Genomic DNA, 27,385 nt, shown 5'->3' on the forward strand with positions numbered 1-27,385 from the left:
TATCTGTGGAGATGCTGACTTAAAGGCTGAACTCTATAATGCTTTCTTCTCTGGGATAGAGTTCTATAAATGTACTATAGCAAATATTAACTCTATGGCTCCAAATATTTAAAATAAAACTGTTCCAGATTTATGAAATTAAATAAATTGGTGAATAAGTCCATTTCAAATCCAGAAAGCTACCTGTAGCACTGCTAACTTTGAGTGTACTGTACATCTATGCTGGCTTCTTATTTCACTCAGTGCAGATTGAAAGGTAATGGTGTTTGTACACATTCGGAAAAAAACAGATTGCTATGGAACATTTGAATGTGCAGGATTAGCATTTGGAAGTATTTTCCAAGGAAGCACTACCAGTAAATGAAATTTAACAAGGGAAAAGCTCACCATTTCATAGGAGAACAGACTCATCTACAGTATAGTAGGTCATCAACTGTCTGGTGGCTACCTTTTTCTTTAAATGCTCATAATGACTTTCTAAGAAAACTAAGAATGACTTTCTTATGTCATTTAATGCTTTGAGGAGTCCACGTTTTTCTAAAGAAGGTATTTGTTTTTGTGACAGATGTTTCTACTGTGAGTTAATTGTAACTCTCATCACAATCTTCATAGAGTGATAAGCATCAAGATATTCACCTATCTTAAATGATACTACTAATTCAGTGTGATTTAATATATTCATGGAGCAAAACAACAGGAGTTGAGACGTTCTCAGGAGTACTGAATTGTGCTGTTTGTTTTGGGATTGGTTGTCACATGTTGTCATGTTTTTCATTCACTAATTTAGTCACATTAGGTATTCTGCCTTTCCACTGATCAATAATGAAAAGCACCTCTCTTCTCTTACCATATCTTAAGTGCTCTTTTTAAATTCCTTAATCTCCTTATACTTCAGTGGAACCAAACACTTTTCCACCTACAGGTTAAATAAAGCTCCTGTTGCTCAGCAATATTTGCTCACACAAATCATAGAAGGATTAAATAAGTGAGACAAAAGTGTACTTTTCTTGTGTAAAACACTGTATTTTCACTTGCATGTCAATAAGAGCACCACTGACAAAATACCAGATGATGGTTGAAGTTTCGTTTGTGTTTCATTGTTTTAGATATTTGCACTTGTATGTGATTCAGAAAATCCTCAGCTTTTTACTGTCGAATTCATTAGGGGACAGATCAGAAAATACTCCTCAACAGAAAGGTGTGTACAACTACTTATGTTTTTTTCCTTATTGGCGGTTTTTATAATGCTTACAACTAAATATTTTTTGTGCTTATTACTACATAATATTAAGCAATCTTGCAACACCACTGAACTAAAACTAGGAACAAACCAAAAAATGTATGAAGGACTAATTTAAGTCCTTCTTGGACTTGGAAAGATTACAAAAACAGCTTGAAATTGATCTGGGTTTCTCCAACTAGAAGTAAAATTAAAGAAAAAGTTTGTAAGACACTGCATTAACATGGGTTTGTGTTTGCCATTTTATCCAGTACAAGGAATCTGTATTTGCTTGATTCTACAGATTCAAAATCCATTTGAAATCTATTTCAACACCTTAGTCAATCAAATGATTGAACTGTGCTGGGTGGTTTCCTTCCATTTGTAAGCTTTGTCGTCTTATCTTCTAAGAAAGGTTTTTTTAATGCCAGCGGTAGTTTTTTTTTATCCAGCAAGTGTTATCATTTTTTTACATTCCTATAGAGATTCCCTGATGGCCAGTCTGCTGGACGGAGTGCGTGCTTCAGGAAACAGGGATGTATGTGTGAAAATGGCCCCCACTCAGAAGGGACAGAGGTGGGGTTTGCTCAGCATGGCAGTGGATGAAGAGGTGGAAAGTCTGCATCTTAAATTCCTAGCAGCACCTCCAAGTGAGTCAGATTACATACTAAATTCTAAAAGGGTTCTAGGAAACTCCTCTATCTCCACTTGAGGCCCAGTGCTAGTAGCCACAAGAATCAGATTACAACTCATTCGCTCCTGCGGATGTTCTCTGTTTTTCATAACTATGGTATTATAAGTGTTTGTGATAGTGATATAGAAGTGCAGAGGTACAGGTACGCACAGAATCATTGTTTTTGATTAAGGAAAAAGTAGATTTTTAGTTTGTCATGATTCGCTTACATGCCTGTATTATGCATGCCAGAGAACAAAAACGTCAGAAATGTATTTTGAAGGGCCTGTTTCAGAAACGGCTCGGAGTGACATTGACTTGTTACATTAGCAGGTTCAGTAAACTGGAAAACCTGGTTTAGGGCATGTTAAAGAAAGTATTGGAATATATAAAAGGAGAAAATTTGACACTGTTTTTTGATCCAGAAGTCCATTAGTCATAGTCAATTTTATGCAGGGTTGTAATGTATTGGGTTTCCAGAACTTTCTTTGAATTTTCTCCCTGAATTCCCCACAAGAGACAGCCTCTTGTCTTCAGGCTTGCTTCTACTTCAAATTTCAATTCTTGTGTCCTTTCTTACACACAGAGGGGAAAGTAGCACAGAGTTGCAATGTTACAATTTGGGGTCACTGCCAGCTGCCTGGTGATTTAAGCACAGTTTCTTTCCCTTCCTATAATTCAAAAGCTTTTCCTTATTTTGTTTTAAAATTTTGTATTCTTACATTGCTCTCCCTATCTTATCATTTGTTTGAGACAAACAGCTCAATCCAGGGTATCTTAAAGTGTGTATTTATTCATAATGCTTTTTTCTTTTTTTTAGATGGAAACTTTGCTGATGCTGTGTTCAGATTCAACGCCAACGTTTCTTACAGTGGTGTGCTGCATGCTGTTACACAAGACGTAAGTGCTCTTTCTCTAACTGCCCATTTCGCACACTTCATGATGTTTGCCTGTCTGCCGGCCTGTGTTAAGAAGATGTGTTACTGGTACTTTGCAGGGCCTGTTTTCAGAGAACAAGGAGAAGCTGATTAACAACGCCATCATAGCCCTTCTGTCACAGGAGGGGGACCTGACGGTTAACAACGCAGAAGTGGAGAGCCAGTTTCATGCTGTACGAAGACTAGTGGCTTCCAAGGCAGGATTTCAGGCCTTTACACAGCTTCCAAAGTAGGACTTCTTGCTTGTGTCGTTGTGCGTTTCTAATGAGGTGTTTTATGATCGAAGCATTTTGTACTTGTGTGTCACAAGTTCCCAGTTTTAAAGTCCTTTTAGTTTGTGTCCTAGTCCCTTTTAGTTTTTTTTGTTGCTGCTGGTTTCTGCTAGAACATTTAATACTGTTCTATATGTAAGAAAAACAATCACTAAAAGCAGAAATTTAACAATACTGGTTGGGTCTATGATGAAAAAAGCTTGTAGTGTTCAAATACTAAATATTGTGCCTCATGGTGGTCATGCATTTATCAATAGGCAAGACTAGATATGCTAATTATTGTCTAATCAGTTGCATTAATGTGGTTTCATTGGCATCTTGAGGTTTTGTATTGAAATGCCAGTTGAGCATTTTTGTGAATTTTGTTAATTGTAAGCTTACCATTTGCTGAAAGGTGCCTTTCTTGGTAGGTTTCGCGAGAGGCTGGGAGTGAAGACTGTAAAGGCATTGAAAAGGAACAATGATGGAGTCACACATGCTGCAATAGACATGCTTTGTGCACTAATGTGTGTAAGTATTTAATTCTTTCTTTTTGATGAGGGGCTCATGTTCGGTTTAATATAGCCCCTGAAAATGCATTCTTATATTGGTTTACCAGATATAATGCCATTGTGATCTGAAGAAATGTATTCCAAGCTTCTCCTTCTGTAGTGAATGTAAGACACTAAAAGGTTTTTCATTCCTTGACAAGTAACCTTAAACACTATCTCAGTTGTTTCTTTTGTATTATTTCCATCAGTGCTCCAAGTTGTTTTACAATTGTATTTTCTCTCTGTCTTGTCAGGCACTGGTACTTCCCCCTAGCCAGAACATTTCCCTCTAGGAGGCAGTCAGGAAACAAATTATCATGAAGCCATTAGGCAGCTGCATTGTTCACACTTATTCATTATTCATGGAAATTACATGACACAGTGACTTTGATCCCAGCAGCATCGCTAATATATTTAGATTAGGTGAACTTGTCAGTTTGTGCCATTTATTGACAGAATAATATCGACCTTAAAGATGGACCTATGTACAAGTACGTACTGTACAGAAATGTTCCTTATCCCCTACATTGCTGTCCTGAACCTGTGCCGTGATATTCCCAGCAATGCCAGATAGCCTTATGATCATAAGTGTTTTATGATAGATCAGAGTTTTTCTTTAAGTTGCCAACCAAAATGGCAAACAATTTATTGTATGTATGGACCAACCTTGTAGTATGTTAATACTATAATCATGTTGTAAGAAACAAAATATTCATTAGGTAAATTGTTTGGATGTCGATTAAATCGTATTGTCAAGTATGTAATTGCAATGCAAGCTAGGAACACTCTTAAGATTGTTTCATCATTTGATTTCATAATAGGGTTTTATGTGTAACAATGCATTCGCTTTCTTGTTGTAAATACATAGTAATAACAGAACACTTTGTGATTGTTTTATGAAGGGATCCTCGCTTTGTTTTATCAGAGGGCAAAACCCAGAACTTTTCCTAAAAGAAATAAATGTAAACAAATTTGTATCTCCTGGCTGCTAAAGTTTTCATCAGTGTTTTTGGATTCTTTTTTTTCCCAGCTGTCGTTTACAGAAATTTAGTTTCAGCTGGTATGCTATCAGGTATTGTGATGCCATTTAACCAGGCTTTATTAATCATAGTGTTAAAACACTATTTTTAGCATTTATAAAGTCTACTGTAATTTGTTGCTCATAAGCAATGTTACCTATTAATGTTAATAGTGCCATGTTTTTTCATGAGGGCATAAAAGCAGGTCTCCTATCAGTTACTGCTGCAATCTTTCTGTTGTATTCCTGTACTGCTGATTGGAAAAGAACCCCTCATCCCCACCTAAAGCTTGTGTTGTATTGCTGGGATTGATTCTTTCCTCAATTTCTTTGGTTTTTCAGATTAGTGTGAAAAGCTTAAACACAGCTTCCTTTTTCTAGCTAATCCCAGCTGCACATCTTGCGTTACAAATGTGTTTCTTTCTGAACTGCACTATAATACCCAGAAAAGAGAATCTTGGTATTAATGGAGATAAGTGTAAGAATTTGCACTTATCCCCATTAACTGAATTTAGAGTGTCTTGTCAGCATACTCCAGCTTTCAGTAGACAAGAAGAACACAACAATGCAGTAATAAGAATTTGAATGAGATCAAATCTGAGATCTGAATGAATAATGAATGAATGAGATTTGACTCGGTAGAAATTGTGTCATATACAGTTCCCTATGAATACAATTTTTTTTGTGCAGTAAACAACCATCACAGTACTTTTCTCATTTTCATTTCAGCCCATGCATGATGATTATGACTTGAGACAAGAACAGTTGAACAAAGCATCTCTTTTGTCTTCAAAAAAGTTTTTAGAAAACCTACTGGAAAAGTTTATCAGCCACGTGGTGAGTACTGTTTCTGTGACTTTCAGTGCCAGAGAAAAACAAAAAAAAAAACAGTTGAGAAGAAGTATCATTGCTGGATGAGACAACTGCAGTCTCAAAAACCACTCCTGTTCACAATATAGGTTACATTATATTTTACATCTTAATTACACATTACAACACCTTAATTAACAATCTTAAGTATAATCTCTAACTTGCTTATGAAGCATGGTTGGATTTCCAGCTCCAGAATATGTGTAGCAAAATACGTCTGGGTTAATGCTGGTCTTTGGTGTCTTCAGGAACACGGAACAGGAGCCCTTGTCATAAGCTCCCTTCTGGATTTCCTCACCTTTGCGCTGTGCGCCCCCTACAGCGAGACCACAGAAGGACAGCAGTTTGACATGCTACTGGAAATGGTGGCGTCCAACGGAAGAACCCTTTTCAAGCTTTTCCAGGTGAGAGCCGCAGCTGTTTCCCCGTGGATAACCCTGGGCCCCCTCTCTAAAGATCGGGTGCTTTGACATGAAAACTAAATGTACAGATTTTTACTTTAATGCCATTTTCTATAACATAGGGTCCTAGGCCAAAAAATAACTAGAGGACAAGCATATGCTGTGTTTGGCACGACTTTACACTCTCTTTCTGCAGCAAATTGGGTTTTTAAAAAAAAGTATGTGAAAAATTCAATGTTCAGGAGTGTGTTGGATTGAGAGATTTTTCTAATTTCCAAATCCATGAGATTGTGTTGTCACAGCTAAATGAAGCAGTGCAGGACTCCATTCTGCAGGAGTGACATTTTTAGTCTGAATTGTCAAATTAATATTAGAAAGTAAAGGGACTTCATAATGTCAGAATAATAATAATAATTTTGAAGTTTCTGGGTCCTCTCTAGACTCCTTAGAATTTTCTCAGTTATTGAAGACTGTTTAAGAATATTAAGGGTATAACCAAGGAATTTGGTCATTGGACTAGAAAATTACTCACTCACATCATTTAAATGCCAATACATGTAAAACCCTTAATGGAACTGTCCTATTTGCACATGAATTGGATGATCAGGTGAAATGTTGTTAATGAAATCAATATCTGAACCTGTAAGGTAACATTTAAAATACATTTATAATCTCTTGAGCTATTCTTTTATTTTCAGCATCCTTCAATGGCCATTGTAAAAGGAGCAGGGCTGGTTATGAAAGCCATCATTGAGGTGAGATTTTGTCAAAAATAATTAAAATGTGTGTGCCACATGTTATTTTTAAAATAAGCTATGCCTGCGTGAATAATACATTAAAGCCTGTTTGGTAATTACCCGTACTTTGAGTTTGCTGCAAATTTCTAAATCAGATTGTCATTACATTAATGCAGTAAATATTTGTAGCTTGTCGTCATAGACTTCCTAATGGATCTCAATGTTGTTAGCAGTGATTTCACATTAGGAGTGGGAAACAAGGAGATAAGAGCTGGGAGTGCTAATTAGAATTCTGTTCCTCCTTAAAGGGAAGCAAATGTTCCCAAGACATTTTGGGGTTTTGTTTGCTGATTTTGCAGATTTTGACAAATCTGCTAATTCGGCACGAATTTTGAGTTTGATTGTAGTTTTGATTGGTATTTTAGATCCTTAGGTTAGACCCCGTTGTAATAAAACTGGTGAAGTTAGGCTAATCATGTTATTCCATTACAGATAAGTGGGGTAGTATATGATAAGGTTACCTGTGTTGTTTGTCTCAGGAAGGAGATAAAGAAATTGCCACCAAAATGCAGGACCTTGCCCTCAGTGAAGGTGCCTTACCACGCCATCTCCACACATCTATGTTTACAGTAAGCTCAGATCAAAGGATGCTGACCAACAGGTGAGTGGCATGCCATTTTTCAAACACTAAACTAATAAGCACTGCATCCTCTGCAGGTTTTCTTTAAGTTTTTGAAAATTCATTCTCTCTGAAATGTACCAAGAAAGCTGCTGTACACTTACATATTAGGAAACCACACTGAAGACCTGGTTGGGCCACTGTGCTGATGTTGCTACAGTACCTCCTTTATGCCAGTTCAACAGAGTTTTGAGATACTTGCAACCCAATCTCATTCCAGTCCATTCTTCTTTAGCAGTAATGCCTTCGTTTGAGGTCGTGAGGGAAAATATGGTGTGAGGCCATTCTCTCATTATCATTATCATCCATTATTCATGGGTGGAGGAACCACAGCATTTTGTGTTGCCTGCACCAATTTCGTTTCGTGTTAAAGAACAATTAACCAAGTCAATCTTTGCTCATTTAGGCAACTAAGCAGACATTTGGTGGGACTTTGGACTGCAGAAAACCCAACAGCTATGAATCTACTCAAGCGAATGCTGGTAAGATCATTTGAAGGCAAGCAGTTTTTTCTCATTTGTTAACAACAGTTTGCTGAAGATGTCCAATATGCATAGAGTGGTCAGACCTATGAAGTAGAATCTAGAGATGAGATTTTAAACTGTTTAAAGTTCTGACTACTTGGTCACTAAAGATTGTGACTCTCAGTGGCATTAACCCCACCTAGCCCTTGCCTGAATTCCACTTTGAGCTTGCACAATTTGCCCTCTGTTATTTACCACTTTAATTCAATCACTGCTTTCTCACTTCACCTGATCTGTGGAGTGGTGTGCTGCTGGCACATCATGGCTGCCACAGTTCACCATACAAGGTGCTGCACTTCACTAGTGAATTAAGCAGATTGCCTCCTACTATATATATTTAATACTGTGGGATCCTGTGGGACTGAAAAGTGCTATTCAGATGCACGCAGTCACTAATTAATAGTATTATTAACTAATATTAATAATATAGTAGTAATTACTAATAGTAATACTAATATTAACTGATTTATGGCACTTCAAGGTTGTGTTCTTACTGCAGCTTTGTGATCTCAGCCAACAGGTTTGCTGGCGTACCTGGACAGTGCAGACCCCGTTCCTGAGAAGGACATAGACAGAATGCACATCAGAGACAACGTAAAAATAGCCACGGTACATACCTTGTTACTTTTGTGTGAAGGTGTTTCAAAAGTAGTTTAGTAGTTTATCTGCCTTAGATTTATTTTTTGCTCACAGGAAATGCTATTGCTAATCTCGTATAAAATTCTGCGCTTAGAAATTGTTTTTAGAAGAAGCCTGTTGCAAACACGTTGCAAACATTTAAACCCATGGTTGTTTGGGGAAATTGGTTGTTTGCAGGATCAGTATGGCAGGTCCAGTAAAGTACCGGAGTGGCAGCGACTAGCTGGTAAAGCTGCCAAGGAGGTGGAGAAATTTGCCAAAGAGAAGGTGGATTTGGTTCTCATGCACTGGAGGGACAGGATGGGAATTGCACAGAAGGAGGTATGTTATAGCCGGTACATCCCTGCCAAATCTGAATGAACCCCTGATGTACTAAACTGGGGGATACGCTGCTGAAACAGCATGAACCGTTTTCCTCATAACATGTGATGCTCATCCTTCATGTTGCTGAGGATGGAGATTTAGTCTGCTGGGTCCTCTGACAAAACACACTCAAGTCGCAAAGAGGCACATGTCAGTACTGACCAGTCTTGTCAAGGTCACCTTACTCCGAATCACAGAGCTGCAAAATATACATATACAGGATGGGCCAAAGAGAACTCTCACACAGTGAGAGTGAATACTGAATAGTTTCTTCACTCTCTGTATCATACCCCAGGCAGTAGGCGTCATTGGGGGCACTAATGTAATGGCAGAGTGATTCTGTCAGATGACTCACGAGTTGCGTCCTATGGTGCACCATTGTCCCGGGAAAAATGTTCCTCGTTATCCCAATAATGTTTCTGTATGGAATTTAATTGTCCTTCTCTCCAGAATTCCTGTGAATGTTTCATTCCTATGATGTTTGAATTACCAGACTAAGTTTTATTATCACACTGTGTTTGTAAGAAGTAAATATATTGTTTTAAAATGGTTATATCATGTGTGCCACTTTATTATAGATTTTGAGCCCATAGTCCATTTTTTATTTGCCTTTTATTAGACCATAACTGCTCTCAATAATATTTGTGTGATTAGGAAATTTCTTTGAACACCTGATCAATATCAATGTACCACTTCTCTAGCTACATTATCTTGTGATCTTTCATGCACAATTCTTAAATATTTATTTTCATTCTTAAGCATAATGTTCTAAAATAAGAAAACAATGCTGTTAGAAATAACATCAAACTTGGAAGGTTCAGTCTTAGCTGCATAATCAGTGTACGTTGTATATAAGTGATTGTGATTTTCTGAGCTGCTACCATTTGACAGTTTTTTTAAATATTTTTTTCACTAATTTAATTACATGCCCCTTAATGTTGTTTTACAGTCGCTGTTAATTTGATCCACAATGCACTGTGAACAAAATTGATTTTTTTTAAGATTCTCTGAAAACAGTTTGATATAAGTTTGTGCAATTATTTTGAAAGCTTTTTGCTCAAAAATGTTTTTTGAATGAAAAGGGTAATTTGTATTTTAAGGTCACAAGTTTGATCGACAAAATCAATCTGTTAACAATTGTGTAGCAAGCTATTAAATGCTACCTTTATAACTCCAATCAGTAAATATTAAAATCTAATTCAAATGCTTTCCCTATGAAAAATAATTTGTTTCTGTCGTCTTTGTACCTCTACTTCTCCCTGTTCTTTGGCTTTTTGCTGTCAATCAATACAGCAGGACAGGAATAACTTGGTGAGTAGTTACTTTTATGATTTGCTAGGAGAAAAACAAATAAAATAGACTGTATTCAATAGATCCTAGATTTTTCCATTGACTCATCTGTCCATAGATTATTAGAATGCTGGAATGTCTTTGTGCTTGGGTGTTGGTAATCATGGAAAGGGTACTGCGGACACATTTTTGAAACAATAGTAAAGTTATACTGTATTAGCTGTTCCATTCAGGGCTTACATCACAAGAGTGAGTGGGCAGCAGTGCATGTGATGCACTCTGACAGCTCATTTCTACTGATCTGAGGGACATTGAGTGACATTTATCAGGAGATGTGTACTCACAACTGTGAGCAATGGACTCGCAAAGCTTTTCTGTGCTAAAGCACTGTGCTGCCTCTTGCCATCGGTTCACCATCTTAACTCCTCTTCTTCTGAAACATGAAAGAAATCCCCAGTTACAACATTTCAGTTGTGTGATGTGACGATTCAACGGGATTGTTTAAATTTGAACAGTCAGGCTATCGGATGAATTTTAATTCTTCCAAAACAATATCTTTAAGAAACCATACTGATGTAGCCCAGCTGATGTTGGAATGTGTAAACTAAACTTTTCATGTGTGTAATTAAAAATACATAAGGAAATCTTCTCTCTGGTTTGAAGTGCTTTAGAAGGGTGAATGTAAACAGTTATTTGAAACAAAATCCTAAATATGTATTTTGTAGAATTTCTTATGTTTCAAAATATTTATGATTAGTAATTTCAACTGTATGCTCACATAGCAAAATTGTAATTTATTTGAATTTTACATATTATAGTATATCATTTGTTTGATTTTTAGGTCCCGGTGCTCGGGGGTTAATAAAAGTTCTAAATAAAATACTGCGTGTATGTATTAAAATGGATTTTCCTTGTTGCAGAACCCAAACCAAAAACCCGTCATTTTACGAAAAAGGAGGCAAAGAATTAAAATTGAGGTCAACTGGGAACTGTTCTATTACAGGTATGTTGGTAGTGATGGCTTTATTGTAGCCACTTGTTCATGTTGAATTGACACCTGTGTCACCCTATGACAATGTGCGGTTGATCGGGTTCCTCCTGAAACACAGTGTTCATGCCTGCGTAGCGCTGAAATAATCTTCAGGGAAACACACAGGATAATGCTTCATAGTGCTGAAATTGTAGTGTCTTTTTTATGGTTGTGCCTTAGCTTGTTGCCGCCTGTCAGTGGGTTTGAGAAGATAAGAACGAACAGCAATGACAAATATCTAATCTATGGAAATTGAAAATAATTAGAAATGTTCTATTTGCATGTTAGCAGATTGGTTTTGATCCTTTGCTTTATTAATTATTTATGAAATGGCATAGCAGACATAGTTTGATAAACACCTTGTTTTCTGTCTGACATTTCATAAACAAGCGCGAACAATTACAGTTTTGGAGACCGAGCAAGAATTTTGAAGTACGAAACCCCCCCCCCCCAGCCTTGTCTGCAGGAACGTAAAAGAGACAATCTTATTTCTCCCTTGTGGCGTCCGGCTGCCTCAGGTTCCAGCAGGACCATGCCAGATCCAACCTGATCTGGAACTTCAAGACGCGGGAGGAGCTCCGGGATGCCCTGGAAAGTGAGATGCGGGCCTTCAACATTGACCGCGAGCTGGGCAGCGCCACGGTCATCTCCTGGAACCATCAGGAGTTTGAGGTAAGCTTGTGTCCGGGGAGATGGAGCAGTCCGCGAATAGTTAATGACTTGTTGGACAGATGAACAAGTGTAGCTTCATAGAGTTTGGACCTTTTTGTTGTGTGTGATGGTACCAACTGAGGTTTTAGGGCTTTAAGGTTTTAGATATTAACGGGTCCTCTGGCGTCACGCACACCACTAACACCGATAACGACAAAATGTCGCCATTTTATCCAGAAAATAAAGTATATTGAAAACAATGTGCTTTATCTTCGGTGTTTTGGAAACTGAAAGGCTTTGCTGACTGTGTCTTGAATGTAAACATCTGTCTAAATTATGTAATTAGTTGTGTAATTAAATTACTAAATTATTAAATTATTAAATTAAAGTCTGTTAAATTCTTTCATTCATACCCATTCAATGCTCATTGAACATTTGTCCTAGTAAATGCTACTTAAGATTCTAGTTAAGTTGACATGAGTTACTGGTGTAATAACTGGTATCATGTATTTTTTTTTTAATATGTTGTACTAAACCATCAGCATTTAAATCAATATTATGAATCACTCTACTTTTTTTCCAGACAGAGAATTGAATGAGTAACACTTTTGTTTTTGTAAATACTCCTTGAAGGTGAAATATGAGTGCCTTTCAGATGAAATAAAAATTGGAGACTATTACCTGCGGCTGCTTTTAGAGGAGGATGAGAATGAAGAAACAGGAGCCATTAAGAGATCGTAAGTGATTCATTTTTAAGCTTGCTAATAATTAATGTAATAATTAATGGCTTGGCCTTTTTCTCTGGTTTAAGCTCATAAACATTATCTGCTTAAATTAGTAGAATTGTGTATGGGTTTTTCATTTCTATTAACAGATAATAGAATTCTAACACCTGAAAAATCCAAGTTTGTAAATGATTGTTGTGTAAAAATAGCATTAAGATTGAGTCAAATAGCTTACTGTAGTAAAAGATGTTTTACAGCCAGTATACACTGAAAAGTACCAGCAAACTGGGGCTCAGTGACTTTCTGTTGAAAACTGGTGTTTTACCTGATGCCTTATTTTAAAAAATGGCAAGAAACCCTAGTTTCACAACTGATGCACTTCCATAGCAATGTTTTTTTTAACAATTATATTTTTCTTTCCCAGCTATGAGTTCTTCAATGAACTATATCACCGGTTCCTACTGACTCCTAAAGTTAACATGAAGTGCTTATGTTTACAAGCTTTGACCATTGTTTATGGAAAGTGCTATGAAGAAATTGGACCATTCACTGACACAAAGTACATAGTTGGAATGCTAGACCGGGTGAGTGACAAAGGATGACGGCATGTTAGCCTTTTAGTACTCCCATGTGTCATAGACCTCCAGAGGCAGTTCATGCCTATACTGATGTCCCGTTAAACTTTTTGCAATATCTTTGTGAGTACAGACAGTAGAGCCCTGGTTCAGGGCTTAAATGGAGGCTAATCACATGGTCTATCGTGGGCTGTTTTAGGTTTAAGTCATTACAACACAGGACATGCTGCCATGTTCAAGCTTCAGAGAAGGAACCTTGATCATGAAAAACAGACTAGCTCAAATGGTAAATGGAGGTCTTTTGTGTCTGAGTGATGACTTCCTCTAAATATGTAATCTCTAAATCCACAGAAATGTACCCTTAGCTGAGGTTAATGTCTTGCTGGCTCAGCTATTTAAAAATCTGGATGTGCTTTACAGTACACTGCAGAGTGAGAAAGGAAAGTAAGAAAATAAATGATGATAATGATGCTGTAGTGCTTCTGCCAAGTTGGTGCCCCGGATGAGAATTTGGATCTGAACCAGGGTTACTTGGTAACTTGGCAGGGATGACAACTATAGCATTTTCATGATGATACATAGTTTTATTATTGGCATGCTTTATACTTAGAGCAGGGTAGAGCATGTCTAATAAAGAAGAAAAATGAACAAAACAAGAAGAATCTAAGGGGGAGAGTGTGATAAAATAAAAAACTTGGTAACTTTTCATTGTTTGTTTTGAGTTTTATACATAAACCTAAAATAGGCTAATAATACAGTTTTCCATATTTGACTTGAGCAGGGACTGAGGAATAATAAAGAATAGATAGGGAGCTGTTCAGACCCGGAGCGTTTTTTGGTCTCTCCTAAACACTTTGTTTTCCCTGAATGAAAAGAACATGATGTCTACAACATAAACACTCTGCACACCAGGGATATTAAGAGCATAATTTCAGCAGTGCTGAAGATCACATAACATTAGAATGATTAAACTGGAAAAATATTAAAAGAGTGATACTCTTCAGAGTAACTTAAATGTCTTTATATGTAGTCTGGAGAAATATTTAAAGTTTGTTTTATCTGTTTTTCTACCGAGAGCATAAACTTTGTTTAGTGTATTCAGTTTTCATACATTCTTAACCTCCTGTACCTTCTCCATTGGAGCTTGCTTCATTATCTCTGTAGTATTTCCCCTTGGGCATTATTTGGAGCCTGTTATAAAACACAGGAAATTAGTGAAAAGAACTACTGACAAGCATAATCAAGTGCTGCTCATCATTCACGCATAAATAATTTTCACAGTACAAGAATGTTAATGCTTCTCAAAAACGGAGCTTCATTATATTAGTAAGGAATAAAATGCAGGGTCATTTCTGAACAAAACAGCATGAATTAGAGACTGAGAAGTCTGTCAACAGCAGTTTTTACAAGCATATTTCCTGCATCAGATTTTTTCTGGCCTGTACCACCTGAAATGTAACAAAAATGCAGCTTTGTTGTCCTGCTCTATACAAACATACATTTCATTACAGTAAAACTTGCATTTCAAAATCGCTGCTGTAAAATTCAATTTTACTGCTAATTAAAAAATGTAACTTCTATAAAATATGAAAAAATTGCAGGATGCAGGATTGAGTGTATTGTAGCAGGCTTTAAAGTAATAAAAAGCTAACATTTTCTTAGAGCAATAATTAACATGCAGCCCTCAACCAATACCACACCAGTGAAGAGAGAACAATGCTTAGAATCAGTGTGTCTCAGTGGTGGCACTGCTTTGAATGAATGGAATTCTTAAGGTAGTCATGCATATTTGTGAAGCATATAAAATACCTACAGATAGCTCTTTACTAAATCAACGTGGAATATGAAAACAGTCTAAAAGAAATTAAACTTAATTATTAATTCTGTTGCTGATGGGTTATTGATAGTTTGCCTCTGATAATTTCTGCCAAAATAAACTATGCTCTGCCCTGATCAATTTCAAGGTGTAAGTATTTTGTGTGTTGTAAGTTCCCCAGTGAGATGGTGGTAGATGTAGCAGTCTCTCTCCAGTCATTCTTCGGTTTAACCCTGACCTGGAAACTGCTTTATGCACCAGCAGTACAATAAATTGGATAAATGTGATACCTCATCAATTCCCTTAATTGACATATTGCAGTACAGGAGCCAGTTAATCTGCAATGAGCTTCAGTAACACTTGCTAATATGTTATTTCATGGGTCCTGATTTGAAGTTTGTTACAAAAATCAAATCTTGATCAGTATAGAGTGATTTTGTTTTTAGTGCCGTTATAACAAGTTCAATAACAAACTCTAAAACTGCATTGTAGCGACAGTGACAGTTGTAGATACAAGAGAAATTTAAATTTTTGTAGTATGACAGGTAATTTGCACCATCCTGAATACCTCAACACGATTGCCAGCTTCTCGCGGATCGATAAGCAGAGCTACAAATTAGATTTGTGTGGCTAACAGCAAGGCAAAATATTTTCTTAGCAGTGAACTTTAAACATTGTGTTCACGGCTATTTTCATCAGCATTCTCCTTTTCCTTAAGGATACGTTATTTACGTTATTGAATTACTGTTCTAAGTAGCAGCTGGTTTGAAAACACATCAGAGTCACAGAACAGCAGGAAAAAACAGCACTGATGTATTCAGAAAGGGGATTGGAGAACACCCTTCAAAATAAAGTGTCTTTCTTTAAATGCTGAAAGGAGCATAACAGCCACAGTGTGTAATTCTTCTTTATGAGCTATACTTTTGACAAATTATTTTTTTTGTCATCGATGTGGATAACTTTATACTTTTTTATTTTTTGTGAGCCTTTTTCTTTTTCATTCCTAACCTTAACTCATTTTGGGCATCTATTTGGTATGCACTCTCTTGTTTCCAAAACTAATGTTTGATTGGCAGCATGCCTGAGGCTTCAAGGATGCTCCCATGTGTAAACCACTGCTCTTCTATTCACAGTGCACTGACAGACTGGAGAGGGACAGGCTTATTCTTTTCCTTAACAAACTCATTCTCAACAAGGTACGTGGCTGTTTTCAGCTCTTTGTAAAATTGAGCCGTGGGTGAAACCTGTTACATTTAATTCATTCAGTGGGATAAATTTGTTGTTTTCAGTTTTGCCATGCCATGTGACTACTGCTGTACACCCAAATGGGAGGATCCTTTTCACCTCAAAGACCTTACAAATTGCAACTGCCATTGTTAGCAACAGAACGCATTTTTATACGTTTAACTGGCTCATTGAGGTATAAAACTGAAGAAGAACTCAGAGAGAGTGCCATGCTTGAATCTCCAGGCTTCCTCTTTCACTCTGCAGCTAAATATGCTCATTTTAAGAGCAGGTTAACCTCTGAAATCTAGGTGTCTGCAAGGGGTATGTTGGGATTAGTTGTCTCTAGGGCCATCTTGCCTCCCAGTGAAACACTGACCCCTGCAAGTTCCCAGGTACAGGACTGTTATTGCATTTCTCCTCCCATCTAGCGCTGGACAGGAGTCATCACTGTGGGCCAAGATGCAAAGATTGAATTCAGTTCCACATGTGTGGGATGTAATAGGAGAAAAAGTTAACTTTAAGTATTAGTTTGCATGCAACACCATTTAACCTGTAAGGTCCAAACGTCTATGTATTTGATACCACTGACGTGGGCTAATGTGAAGATGATCTCACAACATAAGAAGTACAACACGGCTTGGGCTTATTATAACACTGTACTTTGAAATAGAAGTTGGGAAGTGTAAGGCTCAAGCTTACTTCATATATATTTTTGCTACATCATAGTCAATGGGGCAAGAAGGACAAGGGTCTGGGTATGTAAAAATACTGAATACTACATTTCTAAATTAAGGTTTTCTTGTATTGTACTGTTGAGATCTCTTGCCATGGTAGGAACCTTGAGATTCAAGAAAGGTGGTGTTAGGCATTCATGTGCTCTTAGTCTGGAAATCCTCTTTAAGTTATCTAGAAAAACTTATTTGTTACAAGTTGTTAGTTTCAAGTTAAAAGGAAAATACAAATTTAAAGTAAAAAAAAAGTGAATGGAGCAAGGATGGTGGGCTTTACTTAAAATAATATTCAATAACATTTTATTAACATTTCTTTAATTGTATTTTCATGTAAGACAATAGTAACGTATGAAAAATGTGATTATCTGGCACTTTCCGAATCAAAAACCAACACACTTGTTAATTTTCTTTTTGGTATTAAAGAAAAATGTGAAGGAAGTTATGGATTCAAATGGTGTTCGAATCCTTGTGGATTTACTTACACTGGCTCATCTCCACACCAGTCGGGCCACAGTCCCCCTGCAGGTATGTGGTTTCCTGTTTACTTTCCTGACCAGTCTTACATGTTGGTATATGACCTATAGGTTGTAAATAATTCAATAAAGGGATGTTATGATTGAGTCAAAATCAGATCCTGAAACTTGTTTACTGTGCAAGCAAATTAAAATGAAAAAATAACAATAATACACTCCCTGTAGCAGAGATTATGGGGGGTCACATGACGTTTTCTTTTTTTTCCAACACAGTGTGGTAAAAACCAAACTTAAAACACATTTGTTAACAACAATGTAAAAAAATACACTTCTACAGAAATTTTGTATGGATATTTACACATTAGTTTCAGAGTCTTGCTTTCCACAGAAACAGACAATGCAGAACTCTACCTAACCTTACAGATATGTTGGATGATTTCTATTAAATGCTGATGTACTGTATGTGTTTTACAAATATTAAAATATAAGTCAACATATTTAGTGTAGTTAACAGAATTATTCAATGTACACAACTTTGACGATGTATCCCTAAAACCATTAAACCTCATCACATGCACATGCTGGATTTTTTAGTGGGAGACTATTTAAAGCTTCTAATGTGATTCTCTCCAGAGCAATGTAATTGAAGCTTCACCAGATATGAAGAGAGAAAGTGAAAAGGAGTGGTACTTTGGGAATGCAGACAAAGAACGACGTGGCCCATTCAGTTTTGAGGAGGTAACTTTTCCACTGGGTTTTAAGGGTTTGCTTATGGGTATAATGGCACATAGTCATACAATACTGATTGTGACTTGCAGGCACATATTGCACAAAAATTAACCAGAGCTCCAAATATTGACAGTGTTAGACTGTTTTCTTCGAGTAACTGAGAGACTTAAGAATGGTGGATATAGACTGATAAATGCAAATCATTTAAATTGTGTTTTATTGTAAAGAGTGCTTCCTATCCTAGTTGTGGTTTGGTCATGAGGCAAAAAAAAGTTCAACTTCTCACAAAAAGATGAATACAGCAAAGCAAATGCTGCCCACTGTGCTGTGACATGATTTCATGCTTTTTATCTTCAGATGATACAATCACATGACTTTGTTTTGGGATGCATTGAAGCCACTACAATTCTAACATTTGCTTCATATAAAACGTACTGTATGCCAACAGAGCCTTTCTGTGGACACTCTGATGTTTTTCCACCTTGGCTGTAGTATAAGGAAATGCACCTCTATGTTCATTACAATGTGTGCCATGTCTGTGTTTCAGATGCAGGAATTCTGGACTTCTGGTGTGTTGACCCCAAAGACCAGATGCTGGGCACAGGGCATGGATGGCTGGCGCCCTCTGCAGGCCATTCCCCAGCTAAAGTGGTGTTTACTTGCCAGTGGGCAAGCAGTATTAAATGAGACAGACCTGGCCACACTCATTCTCAATATGCTTATCACTATGTGCTCCTATTTTCCCAGCAGGTAGGACAGAATATTGAGTGCCTCTTTATGATAAATTTTGCAGGATGCCAATTGGACATATTTGCAATTGGACTGCTGGTCAAGTTGCACATTATGATTTATAGTTAGAAATTCAATCATTTAAAACAAATCTTCAAGAGAAACGTAAGAGAAATATTACCTGTTGTAGGCAGCCGTAACAAACACCAGGAAATATACCCAAATGTATGAACAAACTTATGTTCTTATTAGCAAAAAACTGTTCATCACAACATCTTCCTGAGATGCTTAAGTCTGTGTTCAAGTCATATAGATAAATTCATGTCTGTCTTCAAATTATACCTCAGTAAAAGAGTATTTAGATATTTTGTTTTCTTTTGTTTGTTTTTTTAAAGAAAGGTATAGTTTTGGATAACTTAAAGTAATCACAAACTATTACATATGATGCTAATATAAAAGGTTAAAGAGCATAAAATCACATTTGTTACTTTTTCTGATCAGGGATCAGGATAATGCTATTATCAGACCACTCCCCCGAATCAAAAGGCTCCTAACTGATAGCACTTGTCTTCCTCACATTGTTCAGGTAATGCATGTATTCTGTTTGGAATTATTTCAGTTTTGCTTTTAGAATGGTGTCCTTGCTCAGGACTGCATGTGCCATGCAGTATTTTTAATGGCTTTCAGATTGGGTTAAAAAGAGATGAGCCTGTGGTCACATATTTACAGAATTAAATTACTTCTTTATTTGCAAAAGGCCTCAAGCTCTGTAAATAGGCTACACCACTGGATCCGGAGACTGACTGGGCCTGTAATACATGGCATTAGTTCTTTACCATGCTGGCTAGGGAATACTCATTTCGTTACAGCCTGTGCTGTCAGACGAAAAAAAACTTTTTAGACTGACTATGTTGTGTTGAAACCTTCATCCAGAATATTGAAAAAAACCCGGGAGAAGTATTTAATCTCTTTGTGCCTGTAATGCGATTTGTGTATTTCCAGCTTTTGCTCACCTTTGATCCTATACTGGTGGAAAAAGTCGCCAATGTCTTGTATCTCATCATGCAAGACAACCCCCAGCTGCCTCGGCTGTACCTCACTGGCGTCTTTTTCTTCATCATGATGTACACAGGCTCCAATGTGCTCCCTGTTGCTAGGTAGGAAGACCACTCTATTCTAGCCAAAGAGAGACCTCAAGCAAGTCTGATATCAGTGACAGTGCTTAAAGCCTTAAAGTTGCGACAACAGTGGTGTTGCTTTCGACTTAGTTTTAGAAACTAAGAAGTTTCTTTTGAAAACATTAGATGTCTTGACTTAATTTTGGAAAATAGTGTGCATTTAATTTTTTTTGAAGATCAGCAGGGTATATTATTATTATTATTATTATTTTGAAATGTAAAATTATAAATTAACCATTTCCCATTGTATCAAGTGTTAGAATATGGTTGTGGTGTGCATGTTCTTTTGTATGTTGGTCTTAATATTATCAAAAGCAGAATTCCTACTTGATTAAGAACTCGACTTCTTAATGTAAGCAAGATGAGACCATTTTGCCCATCTAGTCTGCTTGATATCTTTGGCTAATTGGTCTAAGGATCTCATCTAGCTGTTTCTGGAAAGAAGTCAGGATATTAGCTTCAACACCAAGGCTGAAAAGCTTGTTCTATACTCCCATTTTTGAGTAAAGTGCCTCCTTTTTTCAGTTTTAAGTGCTCTTCTACACAGTGTCCCTTAATAAGAAAGCATAAACAATGCCTCCCTCTTACCATCTCAACTTAAAAGGGCATGTTTTTGGGAGGAAATTGGCATGTCATAGTACGGCAAGGCCAGTAAATTTTATATTTGTAAGAACGTCTGATAGATAACCTACTAATCTTTCTTGTATTTCAATATGTTTATTCAAGAAAGCATTTATTATCGTTGTTAATTTATTCTCCACATAAGCTTACAGAAGCCTCTCTACATTTTTGTCTTGCAGATTCCTGAAGTATACTCACCTGAAACAGGCTTTCAAGTCTGAAGAGGTCAGTGCATTTATAATATCTTGTCTATCACAGAGAAGCCAGGCTAATACTAACTGAGCATCCAAGCTTCCAGAGTGAAATCATAGATGATAGATGAGAGATGGATAAAAAACATTAAATTACTCATGTAAATTACATTTGCCCTTTTGGTACTTTTTAGAATGAACACCCTTCCAGCGTAGGGTTAGAGGTTAAGGGGTGCAGCCCAATCACAATATTTTATTTGCATTATGTCAGAAGCAGGAGACCAATCACTACAGCTAACCTTTGTTATTTGACAAAAGCTAATTAATATATATACCCTTAATTCAAAAGAGCGTTTTGTGTATATGGTAACAGCACTGTACTAGAGCTGTGAGAAAACCAATGCAAGACCCATACTACTTGTTCTGTAGTATGTAGAATTTTCTCCAATTGCGATTTCACGAATGAAAAAAGACAATGGGTTTGGATAGCAGACTGTATGGATTCTTTTTGGATGTGAGCATCACAAGAAAACTGTAAAAATATTATATTATGAATATTAGAATTCCTTTACAAGCAGTTTGGTTTCAGTCTAAGTATGGTGATTGTAATTCTTTTGTGGGATCAGGCATATATCGATTCATCCAGTTTTGAACCGTTTCTTCCACAAGGATGTTCACACCCAGGGCAGGACACCAGTCTGTCACTGGGCACACACAGACACTCACACACTCACACCTAGGGCCAGTTGTCCCAGAAGGGACTAGACAAACATTCTAGTATGTTTTTGAGGAAATCCAACATATATACAATAAGGAATAAGTGTTTTTATTTACCCCTTTGCAGTATTTGTAGTATTTTTCCATTCCACTTATGTTTATACTTTTAGTAAACTTTTAGATTTTAGATTTAGACATTTAATTTTTAGACGTGTGTATACTGTATATGCAGTGTATAACCATTTGCTAGTTAAATCTTTCCTCTGTGAGATAGTTAAATGATCATCCCAAAATTTAATTCCCATTATTATCTTAAACTATTAAACAGTATAGCTATTCACTATCATGAATGGTCTTTGTTCTGTAGTTTATATTAATATAAAGTATACAGAAAATAAATAAGATTATCAGCATTAAATAAAAAGCTAATACATTTTGTCCCTTAGCATGACATGACAATTTTGTTTTATTTAAAAGATTCACTGAGTTATTCTTCAGAAAACTGTGAAGCTAAGTTTTTTTTAACTACATCTGAACCCTACAGGGGTTCTGTGATTAAACTGAATTATTATGAATATTTTTTTAATAAAGGATAAAAAAATCTCTGAGGTATTGCTTTGAAAAGTAAACAGAATCCCATGTTTAGCTTCCTTCTTATTTATGTATTTCTCTGTTTCTAGTCGAAGGGTCAGGACATCGTGCAGAGAAGTGTCCTCGGTCACATTCTCCCTGAGGCCATGGTCTGTTACTTGGAAAACTATGAGCCTGAAAAATTTTCAGAGATTTTCCTTGGAGAATTTGATACTCCAGAAGCAATTTGGAGCAGTGAAATGAGGTAGGAATACCTAAGGCCCATATGTGTAATAGCTTCTGTCAATAAAACCAGTGACTTCAATTGGAAAAAAAAAAGCCACAATGAAATGTTCAAGAAATCTATCTCAGTGCGAAAGGTTCTCTCTCCATTAATCAGAAGCTGTCCCATTCCAATCTTTGCACTGTCAGCAAACATCACCCAGGCCTATCAGTTAGGTACACAAAGTGTTATAATGTAGCAAATCATCATATAGCACCAGCTAGTCCTCAGTTGACCTTAAATTCAGTATGAACTGAGACCTACCTGTGTGTTCTTTTATATGATCTATGAAAGGCCTTTTCCGCATCTGGATTAAATCTTTGCTTTTAAAATTAGTATGTAGTACTTGTTTCATTTTTGTACTTAAGATAAAAGAATGATAGCTTATTTTTTCATGCATCCACCATAACAATAGTGGGGTAATTCTTCCATTTAATAAAAAATATTGAAACAACAATGTGGTAACCTAGTCTGATATGTTTATTTTAATGTTCTTGATATTTGAACAATTTATGAAGCACATTTTATGTTATCTTTGGACTTTCTGAGCTACCTTCTATTTAATTTGGTTACCTACTTGGCAACATAACAATTCTTGCTAAATATACAAAAGGAAAATGAAGCATCCCCCCACAACTCATTCATGTGCACTGGTAAGTGCATTGGCTGCCCCAGATAATGCTTTAGCAGCATTGCAAAAAAACTCTTAAGGTTGAGATCAGCATCTGTTATATACTAGGAGGTAAGCAATTTCCTTCAGTAGTCCTTCAGAACCTTTTCCTTAGGGAAAAATTCAGTAAGGTGTCTCATTGGCTGTGATCCTTGATACATTTCCCTTTAATTTCCATAGTACATAGTTTCACAGATCCTGATTGGCAGTAGTCATAGTTTGATGCAATTAACATAAAATAGACCGGGATTAGACAAAATTAGTGCCTGTGAAACCACTGGCAAGACGGCATGCCTTGCTTCATAAAATGTTTCCAATTAGACTTGCTTGCTTGTCGCATGCTAATTACAGGTTTTGGCAAAGCTATTAATCTATTCTGGAGTGCACAAAAATGACAGGGAAGTATTTAAGACTTATCTTTCAAGACGGATTATCGAGGCCTTCAGTTTGTGTCATTCTTCAGGATGTGACCGTTTTCCACATTGCAGGCTTTCAGCTGTGGAGGCCCACTTAATAAGTTCTGCCAAATAAACTTGTGACTCCTGGGCTCAGGAGGCTGATTTTGTTTTTAAACACTGCACAATGTTTTTCCCATCTGGCCTTTGCTCCATTTTCACTAACATGGATTCATTGTTAAAAGCTCTAGCTTTCAGCTGTTAAGAAATTAAGTTTCCTCTGAGAACCTGTTTGCCTACAGTGGATCAATAGCCATTAGCTCAGACAATGGCTGCTTTCAGCTGAAAGGCAGCACTTCAGGTTTGAGATAAAATACATCTGTGACATGACTGCCAGTCTGTAATGGGGATGTACACAGAGCTACAGTAGGTGGGGTCGTCTCAAGGGGTGGGCGGGGCCCATGGTGGGGGGGTTCTTGTGTGAAGATCATGCTGTCGGTACCTTCAGGTGTCTCAGTGCTAGCATCCTTGTCGTGTCCGTTTCTTCTTCGCTCATGGATTTTACAACGAACCTTTCCACAGACCCTTTAAGTGCCACATTTGCATCCTCCCTCTTCTGCTCCCTTTTTCTTTTTTCACACCCACTGTAGTATTTTTGAAACTTGTCCCAATCTCTGCTTGTGCTCGCCATTTTTTCCACCAGCTAACTTTTTTTCCCAAGCTTAGTAGAGTTGCCGCAATAACTTTTAGCTGGCAACTGATGGCCTATGACGTAGTTAGTGCGGGACACGCCTCCAGTTCTGAATAAAACATCTGCCCTCCCACTAACTTTAGATTTCATCTTGAGTTAAAATAGGAGTTTTGTGTGTAGCTTTCTTAAAATATTTAACCATGTATGTATTTATGATTTTATGTGTGTGTGAAGCGGGAATGGGGATCGGGGGGGGGCCCAAAAGTGTGGGGCCCTGGGCAGCCGCCCCTTTCGCCCCCCCCTTTGAGCACTTGAGACTTGAGACTGTGGCCAGTGTACCTGCTGTATTCCAGATCAAAATAAATTTCAGAGAACCAGTTCATTCATTTATTGTGCCCAAAAGAAGCTGTGGACGTTCAAAAAAAAAAAGGCGTTTTTTTAGTGACTTCAGGAGAAGGATTAACAACAGCATATTTTTTTAATATTGTTTTCTCTTTTAATTCTGAGGAAATGTATAATTTTATCAGCCAATATGTGTGTTATACTAGGGAAAAAATCAGATTTTTCAGACATTGCAAGTGTAGTAATAATTTTATTTTCACTGTGCATCAATTTCTCATCATGAAAGCTTTATTCCAGGAGAAATTTTAATACTAATTTCAAAAAATGATAATGGCAGAAGATTTAATAAACAGAAAAAATGTTTTAGAGTTGTACTTCTTGGTATATTAGTTACATTTGGGGAAACATTCAGGTGGGTTTTAGTGGAACTCATCAAAGTTTTTGTCTTAATTGTTTGTCCAGTACAAATTTCAGTTGTATCCGGTTCAGGGACCTCTGTCATTTAAGGTATTGCCATATAAAAATTTGTTAATGATGAGCAACTCCAGAAACACTTTATCGTGATAAGAAAGAGTTGTTTAGTTTGAGAGGTTTGGCTAAACCCCAACATTTATGTTGCCAAAAAGCATTTATTGTTGTATTTATTGTGGAAAGTCAGAAAGGAATCCTTTCTAATTTGATACAGGAAAAAGTAACTGTCTTTATAGGCTGTGAAATTTAGATGTGGTGTTGATTGTTTTTTTTTCATTTTGTGAATCCAGGCGTCTAATGATTGAGAAGATTGCTGCCCATCTTGCTGACTTCTCTCCAAGGCTTCAGAGCAACACTAGAGCACTATACCAGTATTGCCCTATTCCTATCATTAACTACCCTCAGCTGGAGAACGAGCTCTTCTGTAACATCTATTACCTCAAACACCTCTGTGACACTCTCAGATTCCCTGACTGGCCTATCAAAGACCCAGTAGGTTGATGACACCATTTTGATCCCTTATGGTTTAAACTTAACGTCAGTTCAGCTCCATATTTGCCGTGAAGTTCACTCAAAAGAGTATATTAGAATTGTTTGCAGCTGGTTAAACAAAACATAATCTACTCACCCCAAGCAGAGTTTAATCAAAGTAATAATGTGTTCTATCCCAGGTTCGTGAGTAGCTTTATGGTAGAGTACTAGATTTAAGTGTGATAGAATTTCTCCAAGTGGCAGCACACACTCGGTTAAATATCTCTAGGACTAGATGTGATTGAGATCAGATTTCTCCAAAGCATGGCTTGCCAGGCACCTGTGAACTTACAGTGTTATCATTCAAGTTCCTCTGTCGTCCCTTCAGTACATTATGGGCAAACGGGTCACAGCAGGTGGAGAAAGCAGGTCATTGATGCAGCTTTAGTGTCAGATTACCTTTTAATACATACAGTATATAAATGAACACATTTTAACATTTTGAGGTAAATTGTTGGCCAAAAATGTATCCATTGGTGCTGAAAGCATACATCTTGAGTATATCACAGAAAACATTACTTGAAAGACGTATTCATCAAAGAATTGAGCAACGGACTGCTCTCGTTTAATTTTAATGCAGGTGAAACTTCTGAAAGACACCCTTGAAGCCTGGAAGAGGGAGGTGGAGAAGAAGCCACCATCTATGTCCGTAGATGATGCCTACGATGTACTGAACCTCCCCAAGGGACAGGGACAGTAAGTGCTTTGCTTCCAGATTGGAAACTGCTAAAAATGAGCATGAGATGCAAGATGCCATTTTGTCCATTTGTGTGTGATTTAACCAAAGGAAGCATTTGTATATTTAGATACATGTTAATAATAAGATTGTCCTTCAGTTTTTGTTTTTGCTTTCTGGTATGGCTGAGATAATTCCTGTTTACAAACGGCCTATAGAGTGTTTCACTATGGGATACTGACAGCCATGTTCCTATTAAAATTGATGGGCACTACTGAGTTGTCCCAAACTATCCCTATTCTTACAAATGGATCTGGATTAAACAATCAATTGCCCATTACAGTGTTCTACCTTTATCTAAATGCTTTGACAGTATTAAGGTCATGCAAACATCTAGCTAAATTTATATGGAGATTGGTTTGAACTAAAACATACAAATAAAACCATTACATTGTAAACGCATCTCATGTTACTGACATCTGCACTGTCTTGTGCTGGATGGAGCAGCTAAACTAAAAAAAATCCCAGGTATCTGCCACTGTCCCTCCCTTTTTCATTAGAAATTTCTGAATATTGTGCAGAGAGGTTTACAATAACAGCTATCAGATCAAACTGATGTATTTAAAAAGAGAAGAAAGGTGGTGAGTGAAAACATGCATTTAGTACAGAATAGAAGAATTAGATTCACACTGAACGTGAGTCAGTTTTCAATGGATTGATCATTTCCCCAGATATTTGATTCAATAATGGTCTTGTTGTTGTTTTCATGTTCTACAGGCATGATGAGAGCAAAATAAGGAAAGCCTACTTCAGACTAGCTCAGAAGTATCATCCAGACAAGAATCCAGAAGGCAGAGTATGTTTTACTTGTTTTTAAAAGCTGATTTATAGTTGTCAGAAATATCAGATGTATTTACAGTTGTATTTTAATGGTTGCATGATACATTGACAATATGGTGGAGTTCAATAACTAACTGGTATTACAGCAAAATTGTAATGATTGCCCCACAATCCTAATTGTATATACTGTATTAAGAAAACTGGGATAAATCAGTATCCACTGTGTTATTTTATAATACTCTTGGAAGTAGTAAAGCTGGATGTGATTTGACATTTTGTTGGTAAGGTGAAACCAATGTCCAACAGTTATTCTGAAATTATGCTAAGGTAATTTCAACTCTTCCTTTATTAAAGGATAATTGTAAGTGTT

The 27,385-nt window shown here is 36.9% G+C and overlaps 1 protein-coding gene across 3 annotated transcripts in view; it reads left to right on the plus strand.

The window, feature by feature from the left end:
• dnajc13 (dnaJ homolog subfamily C member 13) overlaps positions 1–27,385 on the plus strand; it is an 81,672-nt gene that overhangs the window by 35,679 nt on the left and 18,608 nt on the right. For 2 of the 3 annotated variants that reach the window (XM_088919394.1, XM_088919391.1), the window contains exons 9-36: positions 1,107–1,198; positions 1,703–1,869; positions 2,713–2,792; positions 2,890–3,059; positions 3,513–3,612; positions 5,380–5,487; positions 5,769–5,924; positions 6,620–6,676; positions 7,198–7,319; positions 7,744–7,819; positions 8,375–8,470; positions 8,678–8,821; positions 10,157–10,174; positions 11,074–11,156; positions 11,702–11,855; positions 12,468–12,571; positions 12,984–13,143; positions 16,084–16,146; positions 17,332–17,433; positions 18,015–18,119; positions 18,658–18,860; positions 19,341–19,425; positions 19,842–19,996; positions 20,818–20,863; positions 22,227–22,381; positions 25,259–25,460; positions 26,080–26,195; positions 26,953–27,031. In XM_088919394.1, coding sequence (XP_088775520.1) covers positions 1,107–1,198; positions 1,703–1,869; positions 2,713–2,792; positions 2,890–3,059; positions 3,513–3,612; positions 5,380–5,487; positions 5,769–5,924; positions 6,620–6,676; positions 7,198–7,319; positions 7,744–7,819; positions 8,375–8,470; positions 8,678–8,821; positions 10,157–10,174; positions 11,074–11,156; positions 11,702–11,855; positions 12,468–12,571; positions 12,984–13,143; positions 16,084–16,146; positions 17,332–17,433; positions 18,015–18,119; positions 18,658–18,860; positions 19,341–19,425; positions 19,842–19,996; positions 20,818–20,863; positions 22,227–22,381; positions 25,259–25,460; positions 26,080–26,195; positions 26,953–27,031 — 3,198 coding nt within the window. The remainder of the gene's footprint in view (positions 1–1,106; positions 1,199–1,702; positions 1,870–2,712; positions 2,793–2,889; positions 3,060–3,512; positions 3,613–5,379; positions 5,488–5,768; positions 5,925–6,619; positions 6,677–7,197; positions 7,320–7,743; positions 7,820–8,374; positions 8,471–8,677; positions 8,822–10,156; positions 10,175–11,073; positions 11,157–11,701; positions 11,856–12,467; positions 12,572–12,983; positions 13,144–16,083; positions 16,147–17,331; positions 17,434–18,014; positions 18,120–18,657; positions 18,861–19,340; positions 19,426–19,841; positions 19,997–20,817; positions 20,864–22,226; positions 22,382–25,258; positions 25,461–26,079; positions 26,196–26,952; positions 27,032–27,385) is intronic. The other variant, XM_088919392.1, reaches the window with a different exon arrangement.

This window comes from Atractosteus spatula, chromosome 6 (assembly GCF_055471065.1).
Source record: "Atractosteus spatula isolate fAtrSpa1 chromosome 6, fAtrSpa1.hap1, whole genome shotgun sequence".
In the NCBI taxonomy this organism is placed as follows: domain Eukaryota; kingdom Metazoa; phylum Chordata; class Actinopteri; order Semionotiformes; family Lepisosteidae; genus Atractosteus; species Atractosteus spatula.